The 27,505-nt window shown below is 38.7% G+C and overlaps 3 protein-coding genes across 9 annotated transcripts in view; 2 read left to right on the forward strand and 1 right to left on the reverse strand.

Moving 5' to 3' along the window:
* The first annotated feature begins 5,710 nt into the window (after positions 1-5,710).
* Positions 5,711-10,380, forward strand: cUnh1orf174 (chromosome Un C1orf174 homolog). Of its 5 annotated transcripts, none has more exons than XM_079676375.1 (4): positions 5,712-5,887; positions 7,436-7,492; positions 8,049-8,426; positions 9,603-10,380. In XM_079676375.1, the coding sequence occupies exons 1-4, from the start codon at positions 5,873-5,875 to the stop codon at positions 9,750-9,752; spliced, it is 600 nt and encodes a 199-aa protein (XP_079532501.1). In that variant the 5' UTR covers positions 5,712-5,872; the 3' UTR covers positions 9,753-10,380. The 5 variants fall into 5 exon arrangements, with proteins under 5 accessions (XP_079532503.1, XP_079532501.1, XP_079532502.1 ...); XM_079676376.1 differs by having other exon boundaries at positions 5,772-6,121; XM_079676379.1 differs by lacking the exon at positions 5,712-5,887 and adding an exon at positions 7,794-7,856.
* An 83-nt stretch (positions 10,381-10,463) lies between these two features.
* Positions 10,464-16,762, reverse strand: dffb (DNA fragmentation factor, beta polypeptide (caspase-activated DNase)). 2 transcript variants are annotated; one of them, XM_079676374.1, is made up of 7 exons: positions 16,644-16,762; positions 13,307-13,433; positions 12,403-12,588; positions 11,987-12,066; positions 11,739-11,906; positions 11,541-11,641; positions 10,464-11,149 (listed from the first exon to the last, which is right to left on the reverse strand). In XM_079676374.1, the coding sequence occupies exons 1-7, from the start codon at positions 16,674-16,676 to the stop codon at positions 10,900-10,902; spliced, it is 945 nt and encodes a 314-aa protein (XP_079532500.1). In that variant the 5' UTR covers positions 16,677-16,762; the 3' UTR covers positions 10,464-10,899. The 2 variants fall into 2 exon arrangements, with proteins under 2 accessions (XP_079532500.1, XP_079532499.1); XM_079676373.1 differs by lacking the exon at positions 16,644-16,762 and adding an exon at positions 14,466-14,646.
* Positions 15,643-27,505, forward strand: part of nphp4 (nephronophthisis 4) — a 225,068-nt gene continuing 213,205 nt past the window's right edge. The window contains exons 1-3 of one of the 2 annotated variants that reach the window (XM_079676360.1): positions 15,643-15,660; positions 15,884-16,063; positions 16,611-16,748. In XM_079676360.1, the coding sequence (XP_079532486.1) occupies positions 15,887-16,063; positions 16,611-16,748 (315 nt within the window). In that variant the 5' untranslated portion in view covers positions 15,643-15,660; positions 15,884-15,886. Of the gene's footprint in view, positions 15,661-15,781; positions 16,064-16,610; positions 16,749-27,505 lie in introns of those variants that run through there. The other variant, XM_079676361.1, reaches the window with a different exon arrangement.

The raw sequence follows: 27,505 nt of genomic DNA on the forward strand, positions 1-27,505 counted from the left end.
CTTAGTGTCAGTGAGGACTCGAGCAGCAGCGTTCTGAATCAGCTGCAGCTTTCTAATAGATGTTTTAGTGAGACCTGTGAAGACACCATTACAGTAGTCCAGTCTACTGAAGATAAAAGCATGGACAAGTTTTTCCAAATCCTGCTGTGACATATTCTTAAGGTGATAGTAGGCTAATTTAGTAACTGTTTTAATGTGACTGTTGAAACTCAGGTCAGAGTCCATGACTACACCTAGATTTCTGGCTTTATCTGTTGTTTTGAACATTGCAGACTGAAGCTCAGCGCTAACTTTTAAACATCCTGCCTTGGCTCCAAAAACCATTACCTCAGTTTTATCTTTGTTTAATTGGAGAAAGTTCTGACACATCCAGTCATTGATTTGTTCAATGCACTTACTCAGTGTTTGAATTGGAGCATAGTCTCCTGGTGAAATGGTTACGTAAATTTGTGTGTCATCCGCATAGCTATGGTAACTTATTTTGTTGTTCTTCATTATCTGAGCCAGTGGTAGCATGTAGATGTTAAAGAGAAGAGGCCCCAAGATTACAAATATTACACACCAGAAAACACAGAAATATCCATGAAATAAACATACAGTAGGCTATAAACAATTAAAGGGAAAATTGGGAAGGCATTACAAATGTAAATATATTTTAAATAATAAAACAATCCCACCACCACAGGTATCTACAGGAGAAGAGGGAATTCTCTCCACAAAATGTGAATGCCCATGTGGAGAATGGAAATGCAGTCATGCGGCTGCATGAGCCATCTTTGCCATCCACAATTTCAGCTGCACTGACACCCCCTGTCAGTGGAAGAAGCCAAAGGCAGCTAAACGTATGCATTCAGTGGACGATGTTGCAATGTTGTGGCTGTTAGAGTGTTAGGTTTCCTGTCAGCTCGTCTGTTGGGAAGATATAAAATATTAGTTTCATGGAAGTCACACCGTCACATATACTGTAAGAGCATTAAGACATACAGTACATAGGCTAAAACAAAACATCTAAAGATATAACCTTGCACTTTGATAAGTCTTGTGAACATTTTCACTATTTTGATATTTTTATAGATCAAAATTGAACTAAAGAAATAAATGGTAGATTAATCCATATTGAAAATAGGTGTCAGCTGCTACACTAATTATAATAGTTATATTTCTTAATTAATTAAGATAGTATATTACTGTATTGATCCCAATTTGGGAAATGTTTGTGTTGCAGCAGCATAACAAGAAAAACAATATAAGTTATTATATATACAAAAGTATGTGAGGGATGGGATATTAAATTGAATATAAATGTAAAATGTACATGTGATTTTACGTCCAAGAGAAGCTATGGAGCAGAGAGTTCTCTGCCAGCCAGAGGTGATTTGTTATTAGTTCAATATGTCAAACTGATTTCCCTGACTACAATCTTTAGTTACATGGTGAAACGTTATGCTGCTTGTACTAATTAGACTTATCATATAAGCCACACAGGTTTTAATAGGATTTATTCATTATCTTTACTTATGTTGCGGTCTTTTCAGCAGCGCCATCTCTAAAACGACGATACAGTCACTACCCGTCATTTACATTTCACCGTGACATGGACAAAAATGTAACGTCAGCTTAACCCATGGCACGAATCCAGACTCTCCTTTGGAAAACATTGGCCGGGAAACGATAGAACAAGCACGTTTCATGCGAAGACCTGTGGCTGTAACCCGGAGCAAAGCAACAAACCATTGCGTAGCTAACTAGTAGCGCTAGCTTTAGCTAACGTTAGCTAACGAAACGAACTGCCGAGTAAAATTGGAAAACACTGGTAATTAATTATTCTATCATTTGTAAAACTACGGTGTTAAAAACGACAATTTCAAAAATACAGATTCTAATGGTCAGACATAGATATAAAGATAGGCATGTACTTGCTTTCAAGCAGAACACAGGGGAAAACAAATTTAGCGGGAGTGTTTACGTGTTCGGCGTAATGACGTACAACGGCCTCGATAATTTCTGTAGTCCTATTCAGCCACTCGGTAACAACCATCGTTTTTCAGACACGTAAACTCTTCAAAAATCACCAGTGGGGTCACTGCTGATGTATTTAATGTCGTAGAACAAAACGTGATTTATCTCTTAAATTTGTGTCAACCAAAGACCTTATTTCGAGCTATTTTCCAAAACCCTATGGAAAAAATGCATTGCTTTTTGAGGAAGGAACCGGAAGTGCTAAAAATGCTAACTTACTTCCGGGTTTTTGGACGCGTCCCTTCGGTTCTCTATAGACAAGTTTACGCGCCAAAACACGGGTAGCGCCATAACCCTACACAAATGCACTTCATTTCCACCGGAAGTCTTTTGCACAGCGTCTGTCGGTGTAAACCGGTGTAAACAGTCAGACGGGCACTGGTGTAAACACAGCGATTTCGATGCTAACAGTGATGCTAGCTTGGGAACACGATTCTACTTCTTTGACTGGAGATGGCGTTACTCTCCCCCACCCGAATTCAGTGCAAAACTGGGAGGATAACATGACGACGTGGCCCAGCATAATGTTAACTGTGTTCGTTATTCTCCCGTCCAGGAGAGAAGCTTTAAAATAGGAGACTAAATGGAGTCTCTGTGAAAGTTCAATTGGGTACTTTAATTAAAAAAGGCGCGGTAGTGTCACAGACAGAATATTGTTCAGTCAGACAAACAGCTGTGATCCGCTCCTCGATAGGGAAGAGAAGAGCCTGGATCTCTCCTCCGTGGCTGTTTATATATGGTGTGCTGGCTCCTCCCCGCCAGCCGGCTCGCCTCGTCTCCAATGTCCGTTATTGCATTTAAACAGAGGATAGGTTATTTTCACATTCAATATATGCTTAACACGCCGTTTCTCCTCATATTCTCTTTCATCACTTTTCATTTAACACATTCTAAACGCTGTAATCAATACTCTAAACAATACTTCTCGGCTCGTTTGGTTTCCGGTCATTCCGGATGTTGTCACATGCTACTCTCGTCTGTAAACAATGTATTCAAATAAACTGTACCTTCATTTAATATTCAGCATGGTAGTATCTCGACATCTATAGTTGTAGTGTTAAATCAGTAGGCTTCGGTTTGCACCACTCCATATCATTTCGCTACTAAATTCACCTCTTCAGGAAATCGTATATTAGCCACATGCTAAATGCTAACTGGAGATGAAGGATTTTCAGAATAAAAGCTTAAAAGCTTAACTGCTTGTACACAAGAATTTCTGGTTTTTCAGTATAAAAGAGCATTAAAACTGACGGCATGTTTAAACTACATTTCCCCATTAAAACATTGATTTTAATTTCTAACAATAACGTACAGCAAAATTTGCTCCTACTTCGTTCAATCCATGGCAATAGATGGAAAAGCAATGGACAGTCTGAAGGCATAATAAGGCTCATAAGGCTGCGCACATTCTACTTTGCCCACATGCTCCCGAAAATTGTTGACGATTTTGTTGAGGGAAGGTTACAGTTCTGCAGTAAATATCTCAGCATTTTAAAACCAAAATAAACTGCCTTATTTAGGTCATGCCCACAGGAGCCAACAGTTGTCTGTTGTTTACATAATGCACAATTTACATGATCTCTTTATGCTGTGCAATATATCATATGTGCCTGTACTGTTTGAGTGAAAATAAAGTTTGATTTAATTTCATTATTGCACTGTTATTGCATTATTGCATTTCATATGTTCCTTAGAGTGCTACAATTTCTTTTAACACAGTTCATCATTCATATTAAGCTCATACTGTACATAAATAACACTGAATGAATTAATTGTTGAGAGGAAACTAAAGAAATGGCTTGAAAGAAGAGATCACATGTTTAATCCTAACAGGTATTACAAATTAAAATATAAAAGCAGCCCACACAATTAAATCACTATGAAAATATTCATATATAATATTAAAAAATACAATGCATGCAGTATTTGTTGTGTTTATCTGTATTTAATGAACAACATGGCTGGGTGCTGGCCTGCATAACCTAACTTGTGTATACACAAGTTATTGAGCCGTTTCCGCTCTACATCCTGAACTCCTCCCTTCGATGCAATGCACTTCCGTTTTGGCGGACTGGGTTTGTTTTGCTAGCTAGCTCCGTTGTGCCGACAAAGCACTGATATCGCAGAGACAAAGAGGTTATAACAATTACAACATGAAGAAAAGTGGTTCGGGAACTACGTGTGCGGTAGTTGGTTGCAATCACTCGAGAAAGCACCTGAACGAGTGGTTAGATAGAGAGTGCTACGACCACAAACCAGCACCCAGCCATGTTGTTCATTAAATACAGATAAACACAACAAATACTGCATGCATTGTATTTTTTAATATTATATATGAATATTTTCATAGTGATGTAATTGTGTGGGCTGCTTTTATATTTTAATTTGTAATACCTGTTAGGATTAAACATGTGATCTTTCTTGTTGAAGCCATTTCTTTAGTTTCCTCTCAACAATTAATTAATTCAGTGTTATTTATGTACAGTATGAGCGTAATATGAATGATGAACTGTGTTAAAAGAAATTGTAGCACTCTAAGGAACATATGAAATGCAATAATGCAATAACAGTGCAATAATGAAATTAAATTACATCAAACTTTATTTTCACTCAAACAGTACAGGCACATATGATATATTGCACAGCATAAAGAGATCATGTAAATTGTGCATTATGTAAACAACAGACAACTGTTGGCTCCTGTGGGCATGACCTAAATAAGGCAGTTTATTTTTGGTTTTATGCTGGGCCACGTCGTCATGTTATCCTCCCAGTTTTGCACTGAATTCGGGTGGGGGAGAGTAACGCCATCTCCAGTCAAAGAAGTAGAATCGTGTTCCCAAGCTAGCATCACTGTTAGCATCGAAATCGCTGTGTTTACACCAGTGCCCGTCTGACTGTTTACATCGGTTTACACCGACAGACGCTGTGCAAAAGACTTCCGGCGGAAATGAAGTGCATTTGTGTAGTGTCATGGCGCTACCCGTGTTTTGGCGCGTAAACTTGTCTATAGTTGGGACTGTGTACTGACGTCAGTAAAAAAGGATTGCCCCCCCAAGCGCAAATGTCAAACTCCGCCTATGATTTTACTCCGCCTATGACTTACTTTATTGAGAGCTTTAGTAACACACGACTTTACAGATTCAGTTCCTTAGCTTATACAAAATATATAAATAAACAATGGCATGAAATTATAGGTTGAGATATTCAGCAGAAGTATACCAACAAAATGTAAATAAGTGTAATCTTAATTAGCGTTACCATATTAAAGCATCAATAATCACAATCGAGTAAATTCATATTTATGATTCTGCAATGAGCCACCACAATAGCGAGTACTTATATATTTGCCTATTTGGGTATATTTTGATGCCAATACTTTTCATAAGTAGGATGTTAAATGCAGGACATTCACTTGTTACATAGTATTTTTACATTTAAATCCAGCTACTTTTAAACAAGTTAAAATCTTAAGTAGGCCTACTACTTCCAACCATGATTATTCCTTTAATACATACCTGGTGTTCCTCGACAGCATATTTTAACTCTACTGCATCACATCAAGAGGGTATCATTAGAATTACTCTAGCGCCTTCTGTTGGCCATTTGGTGGAATAACACTTAGTTGGTGTCACCTCACATGACCCGGTTTAATGTAGCCTGTAGATACCTTCCAGATACCCCCAGAGACTGGCGATTCTGACCTCCGAGTGAACCTTAGCAGCTTCCAGGCAACTACAGACGTGAAGGCGTAGGGGACAGGGCAGGAGATATTAGGTAGAATTCTAATGAGAACAGGACTATGAGAGATATCCATATCCGACATGCTGGACACTGGAGCAGTTAGCGGAAGATGGCAGCACTGGATGTAAGCTACCTTTTAAAAATCACAGAAGAAAAAGAAGACCGTCCGGGGCAGAGCACGGCCACAGGCGTAGACGCCACATATCAACACCATAGAGTAGACTCATCAAACACACACCATCATTTTTGGCTATCCGAAACCAGTTTTTTTATACATTAATAACAAACAGCAAATTCGAATCTTTAATATTGGATTTGCTTAACAACAGAAGCATTACGCCGGCAAAATATGCAAAAGGTAGGTGTAAAGAGAAGCTCCTGGTGTAATAGTCTCTGTTATGTTAGCGCTCATCTTTAATGCTAGCTTTATTAGCTTGCAGCTGACATATTGAGATTAATTATCCGACTCTTTGCAAGCTATGTTGATGTGTTAGCTTATCTGTGTCTTTTTATCTCCAGACAGACGTTTACGTCGTTCTCGTGACCTGAGACTCAACTTAACCTTACATAACCTACTTACCTTTCACCCTGATTGTTGGTTTACCGACAATGCGCATGGCATTGAATTCCCAAAACACAGTGACATTACTGTAGAAACTGTACTGTCTTAACAGTTATTTAACGCAACAGTAGGAACTGTTTTAAAGTCAAATTTAGTTAGGCTTTGCTCTGGCAAGCCTTAAATAAGGAAATAACGTCAGTAGATTACAATTCAGAGTATGCTGGAGGTTTTGAGCCATGATAATGCCAACCGTTTTGGGAGGACTCTGGGTAGCGGAGGAAACAGGGACGTAGCTCAGCAGAGCCCCTGTGGGTTTAAGCATAATATAACGTATACAATTTAAATAGAAAATAGGAAAGTGTTACTTTTCCCCCTGAAAATGGAGTTCCATTAAATGCAAAACCTGCCTTCATTCGCTCAAATGTGTAATTTTTAAAGCCATTAAGGTAGAGACGTTATATTTAGAAAATGTACTCTTGCCTGCTAACTACTACTTTTTATAAATGAGGCCCCTGGTCTTATGTGGTCTAGATGTAAAAAAAAAGCAGCAAAATGTGTATTTTCACAAATTAAGGTTTCACAAATCTCAAACTGTTATAAAGAATCTTTAGACTCTCTGGGATAATCCAGTCCAAATAAATCGGCTATGCAGCCGCGATTTAAGAGGTTCAAACCTATGGTTCAAACACGGAGGATTGTTCGCTCAGCGCTGTAAATTAAATGTCCCTTAACCCTTAACTGCCGAATCGGTTGCTCTGAATCGGAAGCCAACTTTAGCGTCGTCCCCCTCCACTCCTTTTTTCACATTTACACCAAAAACGTCTGAAGTTGAAAATCAAATGTAACTTGTTCCAATGAATCCATGATTCATCTAAACAGCATGTCTTTCCCACCTCTACACTTAAAATGAAAATGATTCATGTGACCATTTTTAGTAATCTCCTGGAAGCATTACTTCCCAGCACAGCGCTAGCTAAAACCTTGCATCAACTCAAACCACATGACAGTGATTATCCAAGGCATGGTTTCGATTCGATTTTTTAACTGGTTGCTATATATTTAAGTATGGCCAAAAGGGATGAAACAAAACCACATTATGCTGATTTGCAGATGCCCGGTCAACTTGACAGCTTGAAGCCCAGAAAGAGGAAGAGCAGCTCCAGAAAGGTTTGTGTTAACATGTATTGTATCAGCAAGAGCAGAGTCTATAAAGAACAGATACAGACAGCAGTTATCTTTATATTGCTTTCTTCAAACTACTTGGAAATGGACCATGTTTGACAAACTGAACAATTGCGCAGGGCTGCACGATTTAGAAAAAAGTACCTTATTGAGATTAATTTATTGACTGATATTGCAATTGGAGGGAATGTTCATTGTTGAATGAAATTATAAAATATATTATGATATGATACAATATTATTATTGAGTATCTGTATTCTGTACTAACCTAATTTGTTTTGGTAAGTCTGTATAATACCATGTGTAGGCCTCGATATCTCTGCAGCTCTACCATTCTACATTTAAAATGGTATTTTAACACATTTACCCTTTATATTGCACTATTCCATATTGCGGTTTTGATAACATTTCAATTAATTGTGCAGCCCTTGTCTTCCGTCCTTATGGGTGTTGAATATAGTATATTATAATAAGAAAATGATATTAATCATAGTCAAATGTAACATAATCCTAACCCAAATCCTTTACTTGTATATTACAGGCTTCTACTACAAGGAGGAAATGTATAAAAAGTCCAAACATGCAGCCGGCAGCAGCAGCAGGGAGCAGCTCAGCGGTCGATGGGTACAGCAAAGCAGACGGCGCTGTGGAGAGACTCTCTGCCATCAGCTGTGAGTGTCAGCAGTCAGCGGGCACGAGGAGATGCTCTGCTTCCCCAGAGCTGGAGGGACAGGAGGGGAAAGAAAACGAAGTGAGGACGGGGCAGGAAGTGGACAGCTGTACAGTGACCTGCGTCTGGGACAAACACGAGACCGAGGACATGGATTGTGAGGAAAGCAGCAAAAACATTTTCCCAGATGACGACAGTAATCAGATTCTGCCCGTGGAGCAGTTCTTTGGAAATCTGGATGCTGTACAGGTGAGGCGATGTCTGTGGCTCAGGTTGGATTATGTTGCCTGATAAATGTTGTTGTTGTAGGGGAATTTTTGCAACATTGATCTGCATTTAGGAGTGGCTGTCTTGAAAAAAGCGCAGACTAAACATAGATAAAGTATCTCCCACATGTGCTGTCAACAAAATGTTAAATCAAAATCAGATATCCTTTCACAGTGGGGAATTAAATAATGAGGCAGCACACGTTCATAATCAAGTACCCATCATTTGAAGAGCCCATTTCAGACTTTTTCCAGCGATATTTTCTCAATTGTCTCTTTGTTCTTCTTATTCATGTAAAAAGACAATATAAGAGAGGTCAAATCCAGATACCCCAAATGTTTTTAATCATCGAAATCGGAGGAATTAAGAAAACAAGGTGAATCCCAGCAAACAATTGGTACCAACAAAAGAAGAACAAGCTGGCATATGGACAAAAACAGCAGGAAATGTATTCATATATAGTGTAGCTCCCCGTGTGAGGCCCATCGTGTAGCAGCCATAAATGCGTTGCAGTAACAGGAAAGCGTATTGTAAATATTGAGCGTCTCTCCACTTCCTCATTCATCAACTCATGCTCAAAATACTGCCTATTACAGAATGCGTCACCATTGCTGAAATCTTTGCTCATCATTAACAGCACTAATGCTAATATTATTTGAAAATAATAATACAATTATGTATAAAACATTTTTACTTTCATTGTACATTTTATATTTTTACTTAACTTATGTTTATATAATATTTATTATGTATTTGAATTATTGTCATATTTCACATATCTTATTTGAATCCAAAATGGAGAAACTGTCCCAAAACCAAATGTCTGAAATCTGATTAAGCTGTATCAGTCACCATAAAAAAGTAATTTTGATACAACAAAAAAATATCAATAATATATTTAAAAACATGCAACATGGAGGCTCAATATACAGGCCATGACAAAAAAAAAACATAATACATAGCTACAAGATGGCGACAGGTACAGCAGACTATATAGGACAGTATAGTGCAATTATTTATTTTTTTCTAGTTAGAAATTCCTCTAATCAAAAGGCATACTTAAACTGTAAAGCTCCCATAACCTGAATCAGTTGTTAAGTAACTGACATTGATTAAAAAGTAATGTCATATCTTTTTTATTTTTTTATTATAATACAGGATTTCCCTCAGAGACCGTCAGCGTCCTCGGCCCCTGGTCAACATGACAACGCAGGGAGACGGAGACGCCATTACTACGCACCCGAGAACAGCGATGAAGAAGAGGCAGGCGTGATCGGTGCACCGCGAGGGGACACAGGGGACACTTAACGAAGAGTAACGGAACTGTTGTCTCAAAGTGAGGCCTGAGGGACTCAAAAGGCTCGGCACTTACTCAAAAGCAGCTCTTTCAATTAGTGAAACGCTGTCTCACAGGAGGCAGGAATTTGCTGTAGCTTGATCTGCTGTTAGCCTACCAATGATTACGAATTGTCCTTATATGTGAGTTTGCTTTTAAGTTACTTCCCACACCCGCCATGCGCTGAAGAGATTCGTCACAACATAAAAACTTGAGCACTTCGCCAACAGCTTAAAAGACAGTTCTTGGTCATTAACAATTGTTGACTTGACAAACCGTCCAAACGCACAAAAATGCTAAATTGTTTTCAAACTTGTTCCCAAATATCTTGTCAGTTCATTTGATACTGTTTAAACAAAGCTGCAGGACAGGGATTATAACTGTGGACAACATTTACAGCCGGCCGGCCCAGCACTTTATTTACACATTATTACATACTGCTTCATATTGTCAGTGAGATTAGCCGTGAGAGATGCCAAACAGTACTTAATTTAAAGGTCAAAGTGTAGATTTGTAGGAAAAGTCGTGCAAATCTACACGTTTTGGAAGGATACATGCGCCAAAGAGCTGTTTCATAGCGAGAGCTTTTAATATCACAGAGACATGGTTTAGATGTCATTGTTCACCAAGTGTCTAATGTGTCATCATCTATGTGTGCCCAGTTTGGGCTTTTTGGCAGCTGCTTCATACAACACATCTGTAAAATAACAAATGTAAACGATATCAATGCAGCTAAATATTTTCCCTAAGGAGGATCACATTTGCAAACATGGCAGAATTCTACACAAAAATGCATTGTAAAAAAAGAGTTTTATCAGAAGTGTTTTTAGTCCGTTTAAACGGAGGATATGTTAAACCTGACTTTAAAAATGTAATCTAGTTTTTGAGGGTGCCAGTACTTGCACTCCTCACTCTTATGCCACTTACTGCCTGAGTGATAATCCATGCATTTTACATCACAGTGCCAACACAGAGAACATAATAAATGTTTTTCATGATTTAAAAATAAGCGTGTAATTATTTTGTCTGACAAATGACTGCCAGTCTTATCAGTGTGATACTTTACACCCTCAAAGTTCATAAAAAATGAAAACGCGTAAAAGATAAGAGTAAAAATGTTCACACCAAGCGCCTCTTCTTCTCTTTCACATTCTGTTTTGCTTTGTTTGTGTCACTGGCTTTTCTAAAGATCTTCTTGGCGTCACATAGCAGGTTGTGCGCTCCTTTCTTGTGGCACACGATGTGCACCAGCTTCAGGTTCTCCCTGGTGAACAGCAGGCCGTAGAAGTAGTTCAGGTTGATGTCGGAGCTCTTGTGATTCTGAAGAGCTTCCAGCAGGGCGGGAATGATCGTCCTCTTCTTTTCAATCCTGGACAAAAGACAAAAAAAAGTATAAATATTTGGCCGTAAAGTGGTGCGGCGACGACATATAGGTATATATATATGTAGGCCAACACAAAAGTTAGTATCGCCTAAAAGCTAATGGGATCTTCTCCATTGGATATCAGAAAACACAGTATAATCCATGTTCGCCATTTTAACACCACTTTTACAATAGTTGACATGCAAATTAAATCTCTGGAAACCTAACTTCTGGCTATTACATAACTACATCAGGGTCACATGAGACTGATAAATGTAATGAACTACAACGAAGAATTTTCTAACCTTGTCGTTTCGACATACATGTTTTAGACATTTCAGGCCTCTTTTATTCACTGCACACAACAGTAAAACATTTTTTTCTGCTAGAGTCCAACCTGTGGTCCAGGTTCCATGTGCTGAACACTATCCTGCTCTCTCTGCTGCCGTACGGGTTGATGGAGTGGAGAGACTGGCACACTTTCTGCTCATATGATCCCTGAAAAAGCAAAAGTGAAGAAGCAGATTCAGTGCTTTCAAATGTTTTTGTTAGTTTTTTAAAAAATGTATAGAAATGAATCATATCCCTCTAATACCTGGCAGGTGAACCATCCTTCTCGAGTACAGAGCCGCTCCTTCTCGGTCCTGTCGAAGTAGCAGCCGTTGTTCTTTGCCGTCTTCAACATTTCGGACAGACTTTTGGACGTTTTCAGAAACTCTTCCCTGACTTTAGCCTTCTGTATTGTTTTGGTGGCCCCATGCACCTGAGTCACAGAACATCTATTTTGGATATTTCTATGCCATATGCCTTAAGAGCCATTAAAAGACTTAATAGAGTCTTTACCTCCTTCATGTAGCCTCGTATCCTGCCCTCACAGTTGAACTTCATGTAGGCCGACTTCGTCTTGAATCGAGCATCAACACCTAAAATGAAACCCCACATGAACACTTCTGCAAAAAAAGTCTCCAACTATCGCTGGTGTGCTCTCAAAATAGCAACAGCTAATAATAATGGTCCCCTAAATACTTCGGATCATCTAAACTTTTGCTTACATGTTTTTTTTACTATGAGGCAATGCAAGATAATGTTTTCTTCAAGGATTCAACGTATCAATCAAGTCATGTATTATTTTGTGGGTGAGGTATTCCTTCAAAATGAGAGAGCATCTTCTTATAACATTTTTTATTTCTTTTTGTAATAGTGGCAGACGTATGTAACCCATGAAGCCAGTTGCTCATGTATGTCTCCAGACTTTGTACCTTTGAACCATTCTTCATGCGCCTCCCTGCTTTCCAGCTCAGATCTGTCCTCCAGGTTGAGCAGCAGGTCGGTCAGGATTTTACGTCTTTGAGGAGACTTCTCATCAAACAGGAGCCCTTTGGCTGCTTCAATTAGGCCATCGGCATATCGGTCTGTCTTCAGTAACTGACCAATGTCACACACAACTGGAATTGAAACCACACGGGTCAGATAGCAGATACTGTTTAGAGTTGAAGCATTTATCTGGATTGTGGGTCATTCCAGAATTGGAGGACATTTCATGTCCCCCATATAATACATCTAATAATCCATGCCCCAAAAGCTAAAACATGCACTTGTTGTTGTTAAATATACTTGTCTTGAGACAAGATGCATATAAAGTTGTTGAAAAAGTGGTTTCAAAATATTATTTAAAATATCAAATAGCTCTCGAACACCCCCTAAAATTGCCCTTTTCTCTTGTCCCAGCTTCCTGGTGACCAACTTGCATGTAAAATATAACATTTAAAATAGGGTTTTTATTTACTTCTTTTGGTATTATTCTATTGATTGTCTCTTGTAATGGTAAAATCAATTTGTTAAATCATAAACACATTTTAAATAACAGTAATTTTGCACAGAAGGTTGTCCCTCAACATGCGCGCAATCCTGTTACCGAAACCTTTTTAGCTTGGCAGAAGAAGTGAACAAACTGTTTGTCACATGACACAGTGGAAAGGACATCAGCAAGCCATGTGCTAGTGCCATGGGTAGACCAAAACTAGTCCTCTCTTTTATTTGTAATATATTTCCAATCTTGTCACTCTTGAAGGAGTGTGGCATTCATACAAACGCAACCTTGTTACTCACATTATTATACACAAATTACTTTCAAATGTATGACCCTAAAGGTGATCCCCCTACCTCCGCTCCACGTCTGATCTCTGCAGAGGAGAACAAGTTCGGTGTGGTCCGGCAGAGTTTGGAAGAATTCCTCCGTCACTGTTGTCCCATCAGAATACAAACAGACATGTGCACCAGAAGATGGCAACTGGAAATGTATAAAAAGGGGGAAAAAATACAATTTCTTTTTTAGATTTAAGTGAAATGTAAGACGATGGTAAGATTTGTTTTCCCTTTTTTTCCCCACAAGAGGTTAAAGTCAAGTTAGTTAAAAAGAATAACCAAAGTGGTGTACAGACCAGAGCAAATAAAACAGGAATTAATTTCAGTTTTGTCTGTTAACAGTTTGTTTCCATTATTCAAAAGGGTTTCACTGGTGAAACTGTGACACCCATCTCTGGAGGAAAACAGTGAAAGACTCAGAACAAGATGATCTGCATTTTTGTCTTTCTATTTCCCATGGTTCTCTTTAGACTAGATTGATAACAGTTGATTATATTTCAGTAGATGTTGTTCACAGAGCTATCAATGACACACAGTGATTAAATAGATATCTACGTTGCAGGAGGGCAGGCAGTGTCAGCTTGTCTGGAATGAAGATAACTATTAAGGCTATTATCTGTGTAAAACACATTTCATATCAAACATTTAATTTTAAAGTAATATCATATTTGGAAATTGTCTTTACTATGGAATGTCTACTGCTGTGTAATTTTTGCACTTGAATTACATGTAATTACACTTGTTTATGCACTGTAAATAGCTTTCTAACCAGTTGCTAGCTACCTCTCTCTCTTGCCTGTTTATTTGTTCCTGTGATGCATAATCTGTGTGTGGATACAGTTGTGTCTAATATTATTTAGATAAACATATCGGGAACATGTTGTCTGCATGTAATGTGAAACGATTCACCATATCTTCTTCAAGGCGAAGATGACCCTGGTTTGCACTAAACCCGCCCCTATCATGACAGGAAGTTAACCAACAATCTTAAATAACGTGCACAGACAATGCAATTATATTCCCTGCGCCCTCAACCAGACATATAGCTGCTTAAACACTTAATTATAACACTTTTATGTTTACTTTTCTTTTTTACCCATATCCTCCTCGCTGAAAATAAAACTCAACTAGTGGTAGAGCTGTTAAAAACAAACCAGAATAAAACGCACGCGCTCACCTGTAATAACTTGCAGCCTTTTTTAAGCAACTCTTTCACATCTTTTGCCGCAACTCCGTACTTTTTATTTTCATTACGACTCCTAATTTTAACGGGTTTGTTTTTCCCGAAGAGTCCAAACATTGCACTGCTCTTTTCAGTTTGTAACGACCGCTTCCTTCTTCTTCCTCGCGAAGCTGACTACCCTGCGCGTGGTGTGCTGCCGCCCTCTAATGTTGCCATAGTGTAGTGGAGGAAATGTTAACCCAACAGTTACTGTACATTTTCTGAGGTACAATACTTGAGTAAATGCAAGCTGGTAAGATTACTGTTGCATGTGAAAGCAACATAGGCAATATGTTTCATGTTCATGTTCAAAATATCAAGAATATATTAATGAAGTTGAACTCTTCACATTTGCTTCCCCTTCCAGCTAGGGACATCTGATATCGTTATCAGCGTTGTAGCGTTACAAATGCATGCAAACAAGTACTTCTGCAGTCTTGTCAGCCACCATTGCCCTACAATTCGTGTACTCCAGGCACCAATCCAGCACAGAAATCCAGCACAGAAAAATGCCCCTCACCATACAATGAGAAAACTGGTACCATCTTACTGATGCCCTCAATCTTTTAAATCTTGACCTCTTGAGGGCTTTTCCTCTATTTTGAGCATAGAAGCATCGTCTGTTCCTATAACAGAGATAAACTCAGCTGCAGGAATACAGTTTTATCAAAGTATTTATCCACTGACGCAGACACGCACAATGCAAATGAATCATTAGTGAACATTGTACTATGATCTACACATAATGTTGCCAAACTTTGCTAAGCCATTTTTGTTGGCTATCATTCACATTCACATACATGTAGGTTGTATTACACTTAGCAAAACAATGGGCCACACACAAAACCTTTATACTGTAATTGGCTAACTTTTGTAATTTCAATGCTGCTACATCTACTACGAATAATATTGTAAGCATTTTTTCAAGTTTAAAAAAAAGAGTAAGTGCATAATTTGCGTTATTTGATTTATAAAAACTAAGTTAAATCTAAATAGCACTGGTGGTGGACTGTATGTATGGCATTTAGCAGTGGACATTACCATAGCAACAGATGCAGACCGATGGGACATACCAAATGAAAGGTTAAGGATTAGAGGCGAGGATGGCCAAATACTTTTTAGACGTTACGTTTCGGTGTTACACGCCTCGGTACATAAGAACGTTTCTCGTATATTCAATAAGCATTTAAAGTATTTTTGCCTTCACTCGCAGATAGTCTTAAATAAGTAAATTACTTTTTTGTCTAACCCTTCTGCTCTGAGTAGTTTAAACCAAATTCAATATGGCGGCAGCGAGTTTGAAAATCTTAGCATGTAGAAAAATAACATTCGCCTTTTTGACGCTACATGTGTTATTTTCCTATTAACTATAGACTATGGTCAACATTGAAGAAACAACCACCATGGCTGCCAGCTGGAACGAAGTGTTTGAAAGAAGCCGGGTGGTTCCTCCGCCCTGCCAGACAGTCCGGCTGGCTGTGGAGAGCCACCTCACCGAGTCCCACGGCTTCCAGCTCAGCCTCAGCCGGCTCACTGCTGCTCACCTCTCGCAGGTGATAGCTCAAAGCTAACGCTAAATGTTCCCTATAGTTTCAGGAGAAGTTATGTTCTTAACAGAAATGTATTGTTTTTTTAAACGAATGTACAGTCTGTGTAGTTTTTAATTTGCCGAACAAAGTCTGACTTTAAGCTGTCATTATTAAGCAGATATATGAAAAAGGCCTATATCATATCTCCCTTTAACGTAGTTAATGGTACGTCACAGCGAATCAGAAAAATACTAGCAAAACCCCGTCCTAAAAGTTTTATAATTAAAGGTGACCTTGCATTTTTCCAACCGTTTAATAACGTTGACCACACAAAACACCATTGTAAACATGCTATGTATCCTTTTGTAAATTCGGTAGGAAAGATAATACAAAAAAGCACCACTGCAGTTAATCATACTTTGTTTCAAGAACATAAGAAACACATTGAGTGATACGAATGTATGACTGTTTGCCAAGAGTGTAAGCCATCTGAAATCATGCATCAAACACAATTTTAGAATTACCTGTGACTTTTTTAATGTGGGTGTTTACTTTTATTTTTTACTCATAGGAGAAGTCAGAGGGGGAACAAGATGTGACCTACCAGTTGCGAGTGACCCTTTTTGATAGAAACCATCAGCAATTCTTTGGGAAAACTTGGAAGAGCTCACCCCAGAAGATGAAAACTACCAAAATCTCCTTCAACGAGGTACCTGTACACACAGCTTTGATTGAGTTGTATTTAGATCTGTAGGCTCTTCATTAAACCTTTCTCATGTTTTATTGCTATATAGTGGATTGATGATTATATAGAAAAATCAATTCCAATTCAAGCATAAATTACACAAATGAAGCACAAGCATGATTTAAAAAAACCAACACAAGAGCTTCTCCGCTCGAGGCTTTCAATTAGCACTGATGATTGGACTGTGTTCTGCTGTCAGCTGAAATTGATTACCAAAGAGTTTCAATTTCTCACCATTTCATGTTGACAAAGAGCCCATTTTATGTGAAGCAACATTTTATGAGTGTTTTAGATTACTTTTTAAGAAAGAAAATGTTCCATACTTTACAAATCTTTACTTTGCTTTGTGTTAGACATAATTAATAACAGATCAATAAGTAAATATATAAATGAAAATTGGTAAGTTGGCAACTTGGCATTATAGGTAAATCAACTGTATTTAAATAGCACATTTCTAGTCTTTTGTGACTACTCAAAGTGCTTTTCAGACTAATTCACCCATTCACACACATATCCATTCAGAGCCAGAGGCTGCAATACAAGGTACTCAAACACTGTTGGTCATGCCATTGGGAGAAATGTTGGTTTCAGAACCCTTTCAGAACCCTGTTTAAGGATACTTCAACATGTGTGTCAAAAGTCCTGCTCAGTATTTCTTCAATTTCCTCACATATCTTTAAAGTTTAAACATATAGTTAATTTATCAAGACTGTTTGTTTCTGAGTTGCGGGACTCCAACAATCAAAGTGAAAGCTTTGTGTAAAACAGATGTGTTAGTAGTATTACTGCACTATTAGTATTACTGTACTTGTACTATAGTGGAAGTTAATGAAAACATTGGAGTGAATGAACTGTGAATGCTAGCAGACTTGCATTGTGGAAGCTTTTTTTGGTGTATTTAGCTATTTTAACTCAGTTTCACTCTCCCGCCGAACAGATGTGAACAAAAAGATTTGATAGATTAGCAATCAGCATGTCCCAGGTACAATAATTCAGCATCTAATGGTTTCCAAAGCAGTAATTCTGACTTCTTTTAGGCGCTCACAGATGCTGCCTCATTAGTCGTCTGCTCATCCACACAAGTGAACAAACACTTCTGTCAGCTCAACGCCATTATAGGTTTAACATTCACCATCGACTGGTTCAGCAGCCCCGCTAAGATCCAGCGCCAGTTTGTTAACAGCAAATACATAAAACCTGTGAGAAGCCCAGTGAATTTTAAATAGACCATTTTACTTAACTACATACATCCATCAGCCTCAACATCGCTGCTGAGTTGTGTAGAGACTTTCACCATAGGGTTACTTTTGTCCGTTTTGCAAGACACATTTTTTTTGTATCATTGAGTCTTGAGTATCACACTGGCTGCAGTTTCTTTGTAGGTCTTCTGTGTACTGCCAGCGGAATACGTCAGTAATAGGCTCCACATATCAACACATTTATACAATGACAGTAATTATTCTTCCGTATTTAATTCTAAATTCAGTTGTATCTTATTTTATCCAACATATACATTATTTACTTATTCTTGCATTTAACTTGAATCATTGAATCAATTGCCAACTTTTATTGCACAATTTTACTTTCTTATTCCCTTTTCTTTTTCTCTTAAGTATATCATATACTACGCTGCTAGCCTAGTACTTAGGATTTTCATTGCCAACAACTAGCATTCTTACAAGACAAAACAAAGCTTTGAATCTTGGAATTTAGAAAGTGCATTTAGCTGGTGTGCTGAGGATTTCTAGAAACAACTTGGAGAAAGTTTCTTCTCAGCTGACAACTGAGCCTGAAGCTCAGTTCCTCCTGTGATGTGGCTGTGATTTAAAGTGGACCTATCATGCTATATTTGAATAATATAGTGTAGGACCATACCTATATAAGGCATATTTATACTTTTTATTTTTCAAAATACCAAACAGATCATGCATTTTAGTCATTCCTCATTTCGCTCACTGTCTTTTCATGGGCTGATTCTGTGAGAAGAGCACCATCTACAGGCCTGGCATATGTACTACAGCGTCTCCAGCGCTTTCGAACGGCAATGTCCGTGGCTGTCTCCTCCTGATTGGTGGAGTTGGCCCAATAGCCGTAGCGCCACTTCTGTGACATCATAGAAGTGTTCAAATCTGGATCAGTCTGTATCAGATCCGTTGCAGCCCCTTTTTAAGAGATTTGGGTATGTAGGAAAATAGAGAGGGTTGTGTTTTCTGACACTTGGTGAGTTCCCTGGAACACCGGGGACACATATTCATGTATAAAAGACGTACAAAAGTGCATTTTGCATGGTAGGTCACCTTTAAGTTCTGTTTCTTAATGTCATCACTTTGCACGCCCTGCTAAGCAGATTGTATTACTGAAAGCAGGGTTTTTGGGCTACATTCCAGTTATTAAAACATCAGATTATCCTGGTTTAGGACATGCACTTGGTTGAATTCCATGTAGGGATGGACAATATATCAATATTATTTCCATATTGTGATATAAGACTATAGAGGATTATTCATCAAAAATCTCATTGTGAAATTATGCTAATTTCAGGTTTCATATTTGTATTTTCTGCCTCTGTATTCAAAAAGCTCTTTATTTTTCTCATACTGCCTGTGCTGCAGCACCTTTTTCCACCCTCTGTCTGAAGCCAGAGCCCATTCTCCTCTGATTGGTTAGCTAGCTAGCCCTGTTGTGTTTGGTCAACCGCAGATGACCTACACAGGAACAGCCTATCAGGTGCAATGTGTTGAAGTGCTAGCCAATAGAAAAGGAAGTCTTACGTATGTGATTTATTTAATAAAATAATATATACAGTAGTTATTCTTGCAGTATCGTTGCAATATCAATATCAATATTAAGGTATTTGGTCACAATTATCATGACATTTTATATAATCCATATCGCCCAGCATTAATTCCACGTACTTCCTGAAGTATTTATTGTAAGTTATTATCCCCTTTCCTTTTGGCCCTATTTCTGCTGTGGTCGAAGCAAGACTCACAGTGCATGTTGGTATTGAAATAGCTCTATAGTACATGAGAATGAAGTTGGCCTGCTGTTTCAGACAAATGTTGGGCTGAAGTCTACTGTCTCACTTTGTTGCATTTAATTTCTTTATTCTCGACAATCATTGTTCTTGGAGTCGTTTTCTCCTCTTTAATCTTGATTTCCCAAAGGGAACAGAGAAACCATTTTTTGATGTCAAACTGTGTGATATATTCTTTGATGATGAAATGTACAATTACTTCTTGAAAATGCTAAGAGAATGTTATAGTGTTATAGCTTTGGAAGAGACACTGATATTGAAATATGACACAAATGAGATTATCGCCATGGTATCCATTCAACTTGAAAGGAGACCATGAAGATAATCAAAAGGGATAGGATCTCTTTTGTTTAGCGAAGCAGCCTCCGGTCGGCCATGTCCACGCTGTCTCTCTACAGTGGGTAAAAGTTGATGGCTTAAAACAACCCTTTATGCAGCACTCTGCATTAAAGTTTTATACTCATCTTACTCGTCATTGTCAAGAGATAAATTACTCAAAATGGTGAATGCATGGAATTGTTTTGGTTTTATTCATGATGTACAATTAAAATAAAGCCATGGACACAGTTTTTGAAAGGGCATATTTTTTGTTTAATACTTTAAGATTATTGTGGTTTGATACCTAGCCCTATAAAACCTCCTAGTGATGTAATACTACTTCTACTACTACTATTACTACTACTACTACTACTACTACTACTACTACTACTACTACCACCATTAACAATAATATACAGTATGTACAATACAACTTGTGAGTACCTGAAGTGTTGGTAGCAGTAAGGACAGGAAGCCAACTATAGATGCAACCAAACAGCCCTGACAACAAATAAACGGGTGAATGTCGAACTTAGATTTAGCGAATAAAAGTGAAAAGCTCTGACAAATCAACACACATTCGTTTGAATAAACTGACAATGGAGGATCATTCAATGTCCGTACAACATAAGAAAAAAAAACATTATCAGCTAGTTATCTTTCTGAGAAACGTTGCTTTTTTTCTTTGTAATTTAGGTGCATTGGTCCTCATGGAGGACCCGGGTAAAACCCCAACCATTTACCATTTAGGCTTGTCATTCATCTAAAAAATGAAAAAGCAAAATAAAAGCATCATATTCTACCTGGGTGGGAAGGGGAAAATGGAAAGAATGAGAAAACCAAGTATTTTACGGTCCCTTCTTCCTTTACAAATTCACTTAATTTTTCATCTTTCCTTGAGGCATTCTGCCCTTCAATTCAAGTGATAAATAATATAAACCCACCTCTTTTGTCACACTCTTCTTCGGTTAAAAAAATCGAAGCCAAAAAAGAAGTTTCTTATGAAAGGGTCATCAGTTGCGAACTACAACCCCCTCTGTGGTCTCATCCCTTGACAATACGTCTTCCAGCATCCTGATTACCATCTCTTCCAAAACCTTATGTTATTTTTGAGCAGATATCTGGGGAACAGCTGGATGTTTGTGTTCTCTCTCAATCAAACATCTGAAGGCCTCTGAACATCCTGGTTGGAGGCCAATCTCCCACCGTCTTATGAGCGCGTCAGAGCACTGCCGAGGTCCTCCGCAGCCTCCCCTGTTTAAGATGCTGATCTGCTTACACTGTGCAGCGATGTACAAGATGTTTTTCAGAAACGCTCTTTAATGGAAAGAATACAGTGAGCTGTATCTGGCTCATAAATGCAGAGTGTTGCATAAGTCTTTTTAACAGAGACACCAATGAGTCACAGCCATGGCACACACTGATTTCCAGTTTTGTCACCATCTGTTTTCCCTCCGCTTGATGTTCTTTTGATCGAACAATCCCTCACCATGTATGGCCTTATTTTGATCCACCGTTATAGTCATAGCCTGTATAAAAACCCACTTGGTATCCCAATGAGCACCCAAATCCCATTATCCATCCAGGGTAATAATACAAACCCCATCATATCCTATCAGGATGATAAAGTGGGGCTTGCCCTCTTTGTGCCGTGCCGAGAGAGGTGCACCAGCTTTTTTTATTGGATTTGGCCCGATGCACTCGCATTCCTGCTGGTGTTTATGAGTGGCAAATTGCTGTTGATATCTAAATAATGTCAGAGGGGGGATCCTCTCCTAAGTTACAGGAGCACGTTGAAAATTGCAAGGCCACCCACCCACAGTCAGCCCTATGATTGATTGGTTTTAATATAGGGCGAAAAGCAAAGATGCACAGTGATTAAAGAGAGAAAGAGGGCGCTCTCGTGAAATCTATTTTCTCGCTTTGTCTCTGAGGTTTATCCCCTAGAAGATGCAAGATGTATTGACATTGCCTGTTTCTTTTTGTGCCGAGTTGTTTTTGAGTTGTCAAGTCTAGGACTAAATAAGCTTTTATTTTGAAAGTAGAGTGCACATTTGGTGACAGTTTGAATCCTTGGTCAATGGTTTTCAAATCTTGTGAATGCGCAATACATTCACACGGAAAATAAAGGCCAATGCTTGAATTTAGGTCTGTTTGGTTTGTTGCACAATAGGAAACGCAGTTCATTTCCTTGGATTGGATTGTGATACTGAGGAAAACAATCACCCTTTTGTTCATGTCATTTGCTTTGGCGTATGTGTGAAACCATTTCTTTCTACATCCTGATAAAAAAATCCCTCTTTTTGTGTTTTCAATATACATTTTTTTGTCCCTAATCCCCCAGAATACTTGCACTTTCTCACAAGTTGCTAGTTTTCTTACATCATCACTCCGATTTTTTTACATTTATAAGGATATGTTCTTAAAGGTAAAGCTTCCAGTCTAAGGTAAATAAAGCTGTTGGCAGTAGAGGGCAATGTTGCGCTGCATACAGCTGCACACAGTCTCTCACTGTGATCACTCCATTTGAACTCCTTGCCTTCACACGGAGCCAGTGGTTTCTTCTCATATGTGCAACATTATCAGGCCGACAGCAGGGCTTTGGAGAAAAGGCCAAGTTTTGTTCCTGTCCGTGCAACCTCTGTTTTTCTGGGTCTCTAAATGCTGTTTGTCATGACGTAAATGGCACGGAAAAAACAAGAAAACAGAAAAATATACCCATGCACATTTTATTTCTCTACGTTTTATTCTTTTGTCCCCTCTCCTAACCTTTACCACACGTCTACACCTTACCTTCATGATAACCCTACTTGAACAGAAGGAATCCCATATCAGAACGAACAAAGATGTCTTGGTCCCCACAATGGGCTGAAAACAAACCCATCAACACTATGTGCCAACAAGCGCTCACACACAGCCTTATTACATGACTTCAAAGAACTGGAAAGCATAAGAAGACAGTGCCTCACCGATGGGAAAGCATTTAAACATCAGTCTTGCGATTCCAATGCTTTTGCTTCTTGAACAGTTGTTCTCCAAAGAGCAAACTGGTTTCAAAGTGAAAAATCCCGGATGGTACAAACTTGGCCTCAGTGTAAGGAAAACGTGGCAGCATGACATTCATCCCGCATAGCACAAATTCCTCCGATGAAGCATACAATGTGTTACAACATTTAAGCTGTCAGTGCTGTAACGAAGTCGCGGTTTAAAGCCTCTACCCCCCCACCCCCAATTTTGGCTTGCTTTCTAAAAGGAGACATACTCCCAAAAAGGCTGGTTCAGCTGAAGCAAAACTTCTCTTTTGATTATTTGTCGTGTGCTACATTAACAGCAGTCTATCGCGTATGACCGCACACGTGATTCACATCTATTCAAGTGTGTCGATTCAGCCAGAAGAAGCTCTGATCTTTTTTCCAGGGTTCATTAAAAAGGCAAGACTATCTCTCCTGTCAACTCCTTTTTTTAACTCTACAATAAAATAATGAACTGTCAGAGAATATGTTCCTCCCTGATCATATGTTTTTTGATGTTCTAGGCTGAATACAAACAACGTGATGAAAGAGGCTCATTGATTCAACCTTGAACATTTAGTTCAGCTGGTTTGAGAATGAAACTGCTTCTCTGTGTGTCCTCCAGATTATGCACAGCACTATGTTTCCCTTTTCTGCATTTTTGAGGGATAGATAAGGTCAGGAATTTATTGATCAGCTAGATTAGTCTTTTTAATTATTTAATTTTTCATTTCGGGTATCCTGCACTTTAAAAAAAACTGTCGAAGTCACAGACAAGAGTCTTTTCTGTTGTGTATAAGTTTACTACTCTATACTGCATTGGTGGTGTTTCCTCTGATGGTGAATCATTTTATTTGACTTAGAGGACTTCCTGTTGCTCATAACTGCCTCAACTAGAGAGGTTTGACACATTTTGGCCTGATCTTTGCATTTTGAAGGTGAGAGTTGGTGACATGACATAAATACCAACTCAGTTAGTTTAACACACATATATTATTGACAATCTTTCCTGCTATACTGTGAATGTGTATTTTTACTTTGAAATGTATGCATGACATCTGGTTTGAAAATGTCGGCTCTTTTAAATAGCATTGCTGTTATAATGCAACCTTACTGCTAGGTGCTAACCATCACATTTAAAGCAGAACTTTTTCTAAACTCTTTCTTGAGCTGTGGGTTAAACAGCAGGTGATGTAACCATTAACAAGGATTCACTTTCTGCTGGGAGACGCAATGTGTATCATAGTACCATTACACCCTTTGCTGTGAAATAATTTAGTTTTTAAAATGTTTAGGATTGGCAATGGAGTCAATCCTTCAGCTTCCTGTGGATTGCTTGTGAAGACCTGTGATGTGAATGCTTTATATCCTATTACTTGAACATCCCTTTTTGTTATCAGGATGACATGTTTCCAGGAAATTAAACACCTTACACTGTGGCAAATATGTCGGTAGATTTAAATTTTTCTTATGAAAAAAGGAAAAACAGATGTTATTAATCTTGAAGGATAAGGCTGAAAATACTGCGTGTTGTTTTTATTGACGATGTACATTCTTAATGAATAGATGTTTAGTGTAATCAACATTCGTTAATATATGTTTGTTGTTTAAAGATTGACTGTCAGTCTGCTTGCTAGCAACAATGGAGAAATGTCAAATATCTCTTTACATTACATTTAATTTAGCTGACGCTTTTATCGCGACTTACAATTACCGATTAAAGGGACATTCTCCCTGGAGTAACTAAGGGCTAAGTGCCTTATTCAAGGGCACACTAGTGGTGGTGTTCCTGGCAGGATTTGAACCTATCTTCAGCCCACCTCACTATCCATTAGACCACCACTATCCATCTCAATAAATATTTGGGAAAAATTGTCTCCCACCATAAGTCATTGATGTTGTTTTTTAATTCAACTTTGCTTTTTGTTTTTGGTCTGAATGTGATTCCCAATGTGGCCTTAAAACGTTTCACATTTCCCTAGCCTTAAACTGTGGCAACCCTGTTAATGAGCCATACCGTGATGTGCACTGGGTATCATGCTCTTTCGTTATCACGATCACTGTAGTACATTCTTGGAAGTCAAAGTATTTTGAGACCAGATTGTTGGCAATGGTCTCTTCGCAAGATTTCTTGCCCATAAAAAATAAATAATAACAATAATCCTTTAACATATTGAGTCGACTTGAATGGCACCAAGGTGTCCTCATTTAAACTGTGTGAATCCCAGATAAATGTCCTGCAATAAAACAAGAACCTACATTGAGTCTTGTTATGTTCTGTCTTCTATTCTCTTTTTACAAGGCATGGCACTTCCTACAATAAAAGTAGCGAGCCCATTAAACCAGCCTGTGTTAAAAGTCGAATGATTGATGGACAAAAGAGCTGCTTGGGCAGCATAGACAGGCCTTCAGCTTACCTCAGGGCTTAATTCCTCCTCCCTGCTGGCATGCTACACTAAGAGTTATACACTTCAATTATACATGGGCATGGTGGGGTGCAGGCCCTGCTGACTTGCCCGAGAACTGATCAATATTTCAGCTCCAAGGGGACCAAACATCTAGCGAAGCAGCTGCTGCTTAACAGCTTTACACACTGAAGTGGCACACCCCGTAATACACATCTATATACTGTAGGTGTGTGTGTGGGATCGAGGGGATTCAAGGGCCACAAGAGCTACTGCCGAGGTGACAGTAGGGAGAGATGAGAGCCTCGAGGAGGTGTTAGGTCTATGTGTGTGTGTATTGACTTGATTCCTACTTCTGCCAACCCTAGATAATTTCTTTTTCTGTCCTTTTTTCCCGCACGCATGCACATTATTGCCTGTGTGTGGGGTATAGATGGAAAGAGAAACATTGTGACAGAGAGAAAGAAAGAGATCTGTCTTGTACTTTGTTCTTCCAGCCTTTGAGATATCAACATCAGCCTTTGTCGCGATACACCTTCTCAGAATACCTTTTTGCATGTGAAGGCAGTGTTCCTCCAATCCTTTCAACGTTGTATACTTCCTGCATTCCTCTCTTATTGTGATGCATCTATAACATTCACTGTCAGTACTTGCAGCTTGTCTGTAAGGCATTTCACACAGAAATAAAACAAATGTCAGGAGACCAGAACCTGGGTGATAAACTCAAGACTTTACTCAACAAGCGCTTAGATCTGTCAGTGGGTATATTGTTGAATGCAGAATCTTTCATTGGAGTCAGGGACAAGGCAGCAAACACCATAGGCACTGAAACAGAAAAATGAGTAACAGGGACTAACAGGTTATGGGAGTTGTGCTGATTAGGAGGTTTTGGTTGTGTGCAGGCATGCACTATTGAAACTGGAGTCAGAGTTGATGCTAACAATGGGTCTGAACTGTCATTGAAGCTAAGGAACATATCTAGAATGACTGCACTGCAATGGTTCTTTCATCTTGTTGATTTATTATCTTTCTCAATCCCGCCTTGGCTATGATCCAGGGCATATAACCTGTCCGGACAAATTACATTACATTGCATTTAGCTGACGCTTTTATCCAAAGCGACTTACAATAAGTGCGTTCGACCAACAAGATACAAACTTGAAGAAAACATAATCATATAAGTACATCAGGTTTCATAGAGCCAAACATTTCAAGTGCTACTCAACTGGCTTTAGATAAGCCAGTCCTTTATTAGTATATAAGTGCTCTGTTAGCAATTCTTTGTTAGTAATTCTATCGCTCGAAGTGGAGTCAAAAGAGATGAGTTTTCAGTCTGCGCCGGAAAATGTGCAAGCTGTCTGCTGTCCTGATTTCAATGGGGAGCTCATTCCATCATTTTGGAGCCAGGGTAGCAATCCCACGTGTTTTTTCTGATGGGAACTTGGGTCCCCCTCGCAGTGCGGGTGCAGCGAGCTGTCTGGCTGATGCAGAGCGGAGTGCACGTGCTGGGGTGTACAGTTTAACCATGTCCAAATGTAACTCAGTCAACAATCACTCTGCTTTCAGGACTGTAGTCAGTTTCAACTTGATCTATTAAACCCTAGTCAGATTTACAGTCAATATCGTTCTTTGTAAGTGTCTTTCTTTCCCATATTGTACTCTTAAAAGTTTGCCTCTTTCTATTATAAAGATGTATTTTCACAGTGGCACTTGAAATATACAATATATTTAAAGTTTATCCTTAGTACAACTGTGATTCTTAACCCTATGTAACCCTTCACATTTTGTTAATCACTCTAAGAAAGGCTAAATTCCCCCTCAACAAACCTTTTGAGCCAAAGGCCTGTTATATGAACTTTCAAAATTACATCACATAGAATAACCTATAACTATCAGATCAAACAACTACTTAAATTTAAGATTAGGAATCTGTCATTTGTCATAAACCAG

The sequence above is a fragment of the Notothenia rossii genome (genome assembly GCF_949606895.1).
Source record: "Notothenia rossii genome assembly, chromosome: 4".
Lineage (NCBI taxonomy): Eukaryota > Metazoa > Chordata > Actinopteri > Perciformes > Nototheniidae > Notothenia > Notothenia rossii.